The sequence below is a fragment of the Fulmarus glacialis genome, unplaced genomic scaffold (genome assembly GCF_000690835.1).
Source record: "Fulmarus glacialis isolate BGI_N327 unplaced genomic scaffold, ASM69083v1 scaffold20346, whole genome shotgun sequence".
Lineage (NCBI taxonomy): Eukaryota > Metazoa > Chordata > Aves > Procellariiformes > Procellariidae > Fulmarus > Fulmarus glacialis.
Window position 1 is genome coordinate 30,891 of NW_009220346.1, and position 8,936 is coordinate 39,826.

At 58.2% G+C, this 8,936-nt stretch overlaps 1 protein-coding gene across 1 annotated transcript in view; it reads right to left on the minus strand.

Annotated features, from left to right (window-relative positions):
• The window catches only part of LOC104078912 (receptor-type tyrosine-protein phosphatase V-like), a 45,373-nt gene that overhangs the window by 26,678 nt on the left and 9,759 nt on the right, over positions 1 to 8,936 (minus strand). The window contains exons 2-7 of the mRNA XM_009580735.1: positions 8,233 to 8,312; positions 7,050 to 7,113; positions 4,362 to 4,628; positions 3,052 to 3,321; positions 2,238 to 2,504; positions 480 to 752 (exon numbers count right to left, since the gene is read on the minus strand). Coding sequence (XP_009579030.1) covers positions 480 to 752; positions 2,238 to 2,504; positions 3,052 to 3,321; positions 4,362 to 4,628; positions 7,050 to 7,113; positions 8,233 to 8,312 — 1,221 coding nt within the window. The remainder of the gene's footprint in view (positions 1 to 479; positions 753 to 2,237; positions 2,505 to 3,051; positions 3,322 to 4,361; positions 4,629 to 7,049; positions 7,114 to 8,232; positions 8,313 to 8,936) is intronic.

Here is an 8,936-nt window from a genome sequence, read left to right on the forward strand (position 1 = left end):
AGTAGGATATGGTCTTGATTCGTGCTTGACACTGCCTGGCACAAGTCTGCAGAGGACCTCTGAGTCCACCCTCACGAGGGTGAGGCAGCAGATTTTGCCGCTCTGACCCACAGCCTGATTTTCAGACCAGGTGCCACTGCACTGCACAGCCCCATCTCTGCCCCTGCCGCAATCCCCCTCCCCATCCCTTCAGCCTCCCTCCGGGGATATGGTCTTGATTCGTGCTTGACACTGCCTGGCACAAGTCTGCAGAGGACCTCTGAGTCCACCCTCACGAGGGTGAGGCAGCAGATTTTGCCGCTCTGACCCACAGCCTGATTTTCAGACCAGGTGCCACTGCACTGCACAGCCCCATCTCTGCCCCTGCCGCAATCCCCCTCCCCATCCCTTCAGCCTCCCTCCGGGCATCGGTCCCTTCATCAGGCGGCAGAAATGGCCTTGAAAGGACATGCTCGGACATGCTTGGGCTTTCTGCTTACGTGTCCAGGCTGCTGTGCTGTGGGCTGATGCCCGGTAAGGCCCAGCCACCGCTGTCACCTGGACAGAGTATTGCTTCCCGGGGCTCAGTCCATGGAAGGTGATGTGACTGCTGTCTCCGCCGACGGAGATGTTCCTCGTTGGAGCACCATCCTCTCCTTCCTGCAACGTCACCAGGTAGAAGTCCCTCTCCCCCGCTGGGGTGCTCCAGCAAGCCTGCAAGGAGCTCTGCTCCTCTGTGCTGCTCAGGGTCACATTGCCAGGGCTCAAGGGGTCTGGAAGGGAACGGAACAGGATTGTGTGCATCAGGATTACGGGGTGCTCTGGACCCCATCCACCCTTAAGCCTCATTCCCTGCTTCTTTATCTGCAGGGTTACATCCAGCCTTAGACATCCTTTTGGAGCACGCTGTCTCCGTTCCCCAGCACAATCGTTCCTGGTCTAGCAGAGCCCAGACGAAGCTGGCAGCCCTGCTGGGAAATTCCTAAAAGTCCCCCTCCTCTCCATTCATGTTCCGTCATGAGCTTGCTGATATTCCCAGGAACTGGCCTGGACCGAACTCCTGGCCGGACGCCCCTGGCTTGTGCGTCTGGCACCAGGGACGTTTGTTCAGCCGGGTAGGTCAGAGCTGCAGACTGGCAACGGCAGGGATCAAGTCAGACTCACTCCACAGCAGAAACAAACCAGCTGGGGGTGTGGAGCTCTTCCAAAATCCAAGCTGCAGAGTCAGCAGTGAGCAGGCTCCAGCCTCCTAGACTGGCAGGCAGAGCAGGAAAGAGCTGGAGACTTGTCACCTGGTGGCACCCGGGTCCTTCCAGCATACACATGACCAGTGTCTCTGCCCAGGGCCAGGATGAGTCACTGGCCACAACAGCCCTGAGTTTGCAGCTTGGCACCTCTATAATTTGTGGCTCCTCACTAGAGAGGGCCAATGCTTTCTTGGCGTTTGGCATGAGTCTTGCTCTGTCCAGAAGGCTAGGTTTGCCCTCTCCGTTTTCACCCTGGTGTTCCTTGGAACATCTGGGAGACCAAGTCTAGGGCCAGAACTGTCCACAGTGCTATGGACACAGTGTTGGCAGCAAACCAAGACTGTAGTGGTGGAAGTCACCTGCTCTCAGGGCCCTTGTCAGCTTGAGGCCAGAAGGTGGAGGAAGTTGGGTTGAATGGTGCAGCTAGCTGGGGTCTGGGAGGGCTACCCTCAATTTCTTGTGCTGCCAGAGGCTGGCTTCCTTGGCAGTGTTTCCACAGCATTCGGCACATTAGGGACATCCACCAGGATGAGGTTATCACATGCTCCCAAAATATACCCTTGACAGCAACCAAAGGGGGCCAAAAATCCATTTCCCTCCAGGAGCCTCCAGTTCAAACCAGCTAAACTTCTATCCCCTTGCTCCCTGTTTTCTCTGCTGCCCTTGGGCAGCCCTGAGGCACATGAGAGCCCAACCCCAGCTGCATTGCACACCAGTGGGATCTGCTGCCCTTCCATCCTCCTCCTCAGGGAGAGTCCACAGGCTGATCCACAGGCATCCCAGGGAGAATCAGGCCAGCACTGGTAATTCACTGTGGGGGGACTCACTGGCACCCACGCAATGCCCCAGAGACGGGTCCTGGAGCAGCTTTTGGCCAGGTCCAAGCAGAAGAATTGCTCTCTACACTCTCTTCTGCTCTGGCAGAGACCTTTGGATTCAGAGGCTGGACCAGAGGCAGGGAGAAAGCCAGGGCCACCGAGGTCCTCCCCCATCCCTGGCCATCATACTCACATGTCCAAGCGGTGGCATTGGGCCCCCCCACAGTGTAGGGCCCTGCTGTGGCGCTCAGCCCCAGCCAGTACTGGGTGCCGGGGTGGAGATGCTGGAAGGTGTAGCTGGTGAGGCCCCTCCTGGCCGACAGGGTCGTGGTCACGGTCTGGGTGAGGAGGTTGTGGAGTGCGAGGTGCAGCCAGGCGGCCCCCCCAGCATCCATCCAGGAGGCAATGAGGCTCGTGCTGGAGCCCGGGCTGAGTCTCAGCTGGGTGGGGATGGAGGGAGCTGAGGGGAAAAGCAGGAGGCAGTGAGGTTCAGCACTGGGGCTGGGGCTCCCTGGACCCTTCTCCCTCCCCAGGGTCTCCTACACCCACAGCTGCTCTCTATGCTGGCATGGGGGCTGAAGGTCTGGCAGGGGTCTGCTGAGGGATGTCTCTCCCACGTCTCCCAGGCGAGCTGAGGCGCTCTTGAGGTCCCTCCATATTGTCATGCTCTTTCAGGCTGCAGGGCAGAGGGGGTGGCAGCCTGGGTAATGCAACATTTCTGCAGCTCCCACCAGCCAAGGCCTTCTCCCATGGGGACATGGAGCACACAAACCCAAGCTGTGGGTCCTGCAAGGCAAGACTGAGGTGCAAGGTTGTCCCCTCGGCCAAGCATACTGGGCTCACAGTGGGGATGTGAAAAACTCCCAGCTTTTCCCCATCCTACAGGTCTGGAGCCTGGACACCTCCTCCCCCTCTCCGGCAGCCCAGTCAGCACGTGTGCTGCACCCCTCCTGCCAAACTTCCTCCCCCCCCTTCCCCCCCGGGCAGGCACACCCATCACTCCCTACCTGTCCATTGGTGGATACTGGTGCTTGCCTGGCTGGATCCAGCCAGCGTGCTGACCTTCAAGGCGTACTCGCTGCCAGCCAGCAACCCGTCAAACAGGAACGTGGAGGCGTTTGGCAGGATGGACACATTTTTCACAAGCGTCTGGGAGTAGCTATGGTAGAGGGCAAGGTGGTAGCCATCTCGCTGCCCATGGGCGTGCGCCCAGGAGGCATGCAGCATGGCAGAGCTCCCGCCGCTGCTCAGGCTCAGGTTGCTGACAGGTGAAGGACCTGCATCAGACATGGCACAGATAGGGGTTGGCTAGTTGCCTTGCAATGCTTGACCTGCCAGGTGGCTCAAGGGCCAGTGGGACAGTGACTTCACCTGGTGAGGTCCTGCCAGCCAGCTGCTCAGAACCTAATCCCCCAAGCACAGCCCCATCACCTCGCTGCCAGCCCCCCCCGTCTCCCACAGGTTTTGTGGGCTGCCCCATCCCCTTTGGATCAGTCTCTGCACAGTCTGAACTGGACAGGGAGGATCAGCCAGGGACAACACACCAGGTGTGCACTGACAAAGGCGAAGCCATCAGTGCTTACCTGTGAGCTCATCTGCTGCCAGGTCCTCTGTTCCTGCTGGTGCTGTGGGTCCTGCCACGTACCTTCCCGTGAACACTGCCCCTGCTCCCTGTAGCCGCCTCTGCTGTCTGACACCATCCCTTCTGCTGGCCAACCCCCTCCCTCCAGCTCTACCCTCCTTTTCTAGGTTTTCCACCTTCACCTGCACTGATTTACCCAAGGATCTTCTGGAGAGATGCAGGCAAGGACTGCCATCCTCACCTGAGCTGTGGGCTCACCAGCCCTGCCCCGTTCCCCCAGTCCTTGGCATCAGTCAGGGAGGGCGTAGAGCAAGGCATGGCGGGTGAGCCAGTGATTGACAGAGATACGCCAAAATCATGGAGCAGATGCCACTTTCTTGTAGCTCTTTCTAGACCTCCAGACATGACTTTTTCTACCCCTCAGCTCTCTGCAGTCCACATCATAGGTTGGTCCATCATTACCTATATTATTCCAGGAGAAGATATAGCCTGAACCCTGCCCACGCGAGATGCAGGGGCAGGACCCTCCTTCCACATGGATGAGGGAGTGACCCCTGGGGCTCTGGGGACCAGGGAAGGACCCTAATCCTTGTGGAACTGAGGAAAGACCCGACCTCCCCATGGACTCACAGGACTCCGCACAGACCTGTACTTTGCGCCCTCCAAAGCAGTGTGATGATCATTGGTAAGAGCACTTAGACCCTTTGACTCTGCAGTCCCTGTGGAACCCCTTACTTGTCTGTGCTGTAACTGTCTGGCTGGTGGTCTCCATGCAGGTGAGCGTGGCTGTCACCTCAATCTCGTAGTGGGTGCCAGGGGTCAGCCCGTGGAACCAGAAGCTGGTGATGTTGGGTCCAGCAGATCCATTCTGCAGTGGCGTGCCTGACCCCAGGGAGGAGAGAGCGAGCAAATATCCCTCGGCACCCCCCTCTGGCGCATCCCAGGAGAGAAGGAGGGAGTCCGACCGGCCATGGTCACTCACGCTGAGGTTCAGGAGGGTCCCTGCAGAGGCAAAGCTGAAACCCTCAACAGGAGCTGTGGTGCTGATGGGCGGCCAGCCTGCAGAGCCAGGCTCCCCAGCCCACCCACCCTCATGCACACCTTGGCCCGGCCCATCAACATGGGCACTGCCCTGTTGCAATCAGGCCCCCCGACCCCAAAGGCTCTGAACAGCCTTTGGAAAACACAAGAAAGCTCAGAAACCCCAAAGGACTGGTGTCAAAGGCACCATGTGAAAGAGATGCTCCTAAGCATGGAGCATTTCTTCTGTCGGAGAAAGACCAGAAGGCTTCAGGCCATCACATGCTTTGTCCAGACAGCCCTGGTTTATGGCAGAAAAGTTGCCCTGTCTGGGTATAATCCATTGTTCATGACCGTGGTTGGTTTGAACCCCCCTAAAGTTGTTGAAGGGCTCTGGGTCTACCTTGCAGAAGCAATGGCTGATGAGGGAGCAGGTTAGATATGGCAGGGGGGGCATTATGCTCCCTGCAATAGTCCCTGTGTGGGCTCTGACAGAGGAGAGGGTAAAAGCTGCTTTGGAGGGATCCAGGCACTGACTCACACTGTCCTGCCCAGTGCAGAGATGACATGGGAAGAGCAGGATACTGCATACATGGGGAAAACGTGGGTCCAGATTTGCATAACCCCCCATATGTCCCTGAGGTATGTCCCTGCCTCGGCCTTGCTGCAGCAGCAAGGTCAGCACGCCGCAGCTGCAGGGCCAGTGCTGTGGCATCCAGATGGAGAGCATCTGGGGACAAGGAAGTGGCACATGGGGCTTTGCCTAATTGGTGGGTCAGTGGCCAAAACTGCTATTGAAACCCTGCCCTCAGAGTTGCTCAGGAACCACCTACACAAACAGGAGCCAGACAGAGCCTGTCTGTTGGGACCAAGCTGGCAACGTGATGCTTGCAGGCTCTATCTCTGCCTCCCCATGCCTCCACTAGCAGATCAACACACACTCCTCATCCTCAACCTTGCTGTGAACCATGAGTTCTCTATTGCTTTCAGTCTTTGGGAAACACCAGAACAGCTCTAGTGCTAATAACACATTTGTGTAATAATTAGCACTTAAAATTTATGATGTGCAACATGTAACAGGCTTACACGTGATCTGGCATGGGAAGAAAGCTTTAAACAAGCACAGCTATTGCCCCAGAGGTCTGCCTGGGGGCTGCCTTTACACGGCAAAAGAGGAGCAGTGTGGGGTGAGCTCCAGGGGCAGGGGACTGCTCAGGTGTTGTCTGTGGCCTTCCCACAAAGCTGGACAGTTTCAAAACTACATGCAACTTCTGTTTCATGCAATGCCGTTTTGTTTGGAGCCTGCTGCTACGCTGAGAGCTTCACTCAGCAGATGGGTGCAAAGGGAATTGGGGAAGTTAGATGGACGCAAAAGAGGAGCACGTAGTCCCTCTGGGAAAGGCCTTCTCAGTGCCATCCCTGAGCAGTTCAAGCGCAGATTTAGGAACAGACTGCTCGGGAAGGGTTATCTGAATGTAGTTGTGTGTCCACGGGTCAGGTGTTTACACCTGGGCCAGCTGCCCTGGGCTCCCCTTGCTTTCAGCAGAGACCCAGTCGCAGCAGCTTGAGGAGCACAGGGCATGGTTAATCTCCTCCTGAAGATAGCCAGCAGGATTGTGCCCTGTGCAGAGTTCAAGCAGGGATGGTTTTTCATTGCAGGCTCTTTCTTATCTCATGAAGGTACGAGTTCTCCACCCATGTTTGTCTGCTTCTCTCGCATATCCAACAGACTGCATCGCCTGCCTCCACCTGTCACTTGGCAACCATCTTATTCACCTCTGCAGTATAAATGTACTAATACCTAAAACGGGCCAGAGGCATCCTCCAGCCCTGAGGCCCATGATCACAACGCTGCTCACATCCCCAAAGATAAGCTCCACTAACCACATCACAGTCAGCCACATCCAGGTACACGCCATGCCCTGACTGGTGCCTGCAGATCATCTGGGAGAGTTTTCACTGGCACAGGCCAGCGCCGTGTGGGCACCACGCTGACTCCAAGCACACGACAGCACTTGCTGGCTGCAGGGCGAGCGTGGCTGTACTGCTCCCCAGCCAGCTCGGCACAGCCATGGGGCTGCCCCACCAACTGCAAGGGCTCCATGCAGGGCACCTACGGCTGTGCTGCTGCTGAGCCCACTTGATGCTCCGTGGGAAGGAAGGAGCTTGGAGCCTTGTCCATCTCTCACACTGCCCCCCACAAGGCTGGTTGCTGTAAGAGGATGGGGCTGACTCCCTCCCCTTCCCTCGCCATGATCTGCAGCCTGCAGTAAGTCTAAAGCAGAGTATTTACAAAGCTACTCTTAACTCCAAGAGTCCTGGCCCAGCACATCTGCTCACCTCACAGCTCCTGGGCACCAAGACCACCCTCCACAGCCCGGGGACCTCTTTGCTTTGACTTACCTCTGTCACTGGGTGCATCCTGTCCCTCCAACCCTGCCTGCACCGTCCGGTTGCATCCCTCGCCCTGGGGGATTGAAGGTGTCAAGTGAGAGAGGGGCAAGGTGAGGTGGTCTGAGCTGAGACTAACAGCTGGGAGAGGTGCCCTGTGCCAGGCCAGGGGTCAGGCTGGCCAGGCACAGGTCCCACCCAGCCATGGCATCTGAGGGCTGCGACCCTCTGGGGACTGTGACCCCTCTTCACAGGAGAGTCCAGGTCACTGCTCACATCGCCCTCCCCTATCTAAGGCAGGGAGACACACTCAGCAGATGTAGCTTGGCAGCTTCCCTGGCCTTTTGCATGGGTCCTGGGACTGCAGACCAACACGGGGCCATGCCCACAGGCGAAGACATCCCACCAAAACAGCCAGGGCACAAGGGGAAGATTTGGGGAGGAAGAGTGCTCTGGACAGGCCCTGGCAATCTCATTCCCTCTACAGGCACCACCCTCTTCCCACATTTGTGGTGGGGGGAGGATGGAGGGATCCCAGACCTCAGTCCAGCTGCCATCCCCCACAGGCTGCAAAGCAAGGGCTTGGTCTGAGAGCTCCAGAGCATCCAGCACCCTCCATACCGCAGAGGGTGCTGAGCACGCTCGCGGGAAACCCGTCTCCCCACAGTCTGCTCACGAGCAGGGTGTGCCCTGCTTAGGTTGAGACTAGTTCCCTCCACATTAAAGGAAATATCTCTGCCCACTCCAGGTCCTGCAACAAGCCACAGAGGAGCCATCATCTTTCTTTAGTTATTCCCCCCTTGGCTCTGCTGGCTGACTCATTTCTGGCTCTCCCACTGACTGTGGTGCTTTTGGGAGTGTGTGCGTGGAGGGGAGCGAAGGGGCTCCAGACCCCTGGGGAACAGCAGCCAGCCAATTCCTGGGGCGAGGAGCTACACAGCCGTGGCAGCAGTAACACTCTCCGATCCCAGGCACCGGGGCAAGAGGGCATGGCGAGGGGGGGGAATCGGAGGAAAGAGCCAGCTCGTAATTGCAAACGTCGCTAATTTGGTGCAGCTGCATGGCTGGAGAGGCAGCCCAGAAATATGCCGTCATTCCTCAGCGGGGTAGGACTATGCAAAGCCGTTTGCCGCCAGAGAGCTTGGAGCCAAGAGCCTGCATGGACAAACGGGGGGTTGAAGAGACAAGGGCTTACCTCTGCCAGGGTTCCCAGGAGCCACGGCACCCACAGGACAAGCAGCGGCAGCAGCGGTGGTCTCATTGGGACCAGGATGGCTGCAGATTAGAAGGATGACAAGTTGTGGGGGGTAGCTTCTTAGCAGTGGCTGTCCCCAGCCAGCCCCTTCTCCCATGGCAGCGAGGGGCTGCGTCCCCAGATGCTTTCCGAGCACGGGTGACAGGATGACATCAGTGGGGACGTGCGTTGCATGCCAGCGCGTTGCACATCAGCCCTGCCAGCTGTCCTTGGGCAGGAGCAGAGTGCGCCTCCGGGCTAGGAGAAGTCCAGTGTGTGTGTGTGCCTCTCGCTGTGTGCATTTGCTATTGTTCCCGTGGATCTGTGTCCCTCTGCGGTGACTCTGCAGCTGTCCTTGTGTGAGCGAGTGTGTGCTGCGGCCAGAGAGCTGCTTGCCGGGGGGCTTGGAGGGGGGTGCTTTCGCTGTGGCTGGGTCTCTGTACGACTGGAGCCCGGTCTGGCCATCAGAAGGAGTTCTGCAGAGTTGTGGGAGTTGGTGTTGAGAGGGGAGGAGAGGGGAGGAGACAGGACAGGACAGATGGCGGCTCTGAGCTGGAAGGGAGTGCCCAAACCAGCCCCCAGCAAGGGGAGGGAGGGCGGACCGCAGCCTCCGGCAGCTGGGCTCGGATGCTGGAGGGAGCATTTGCAGGAGTGTGGATCCAGGG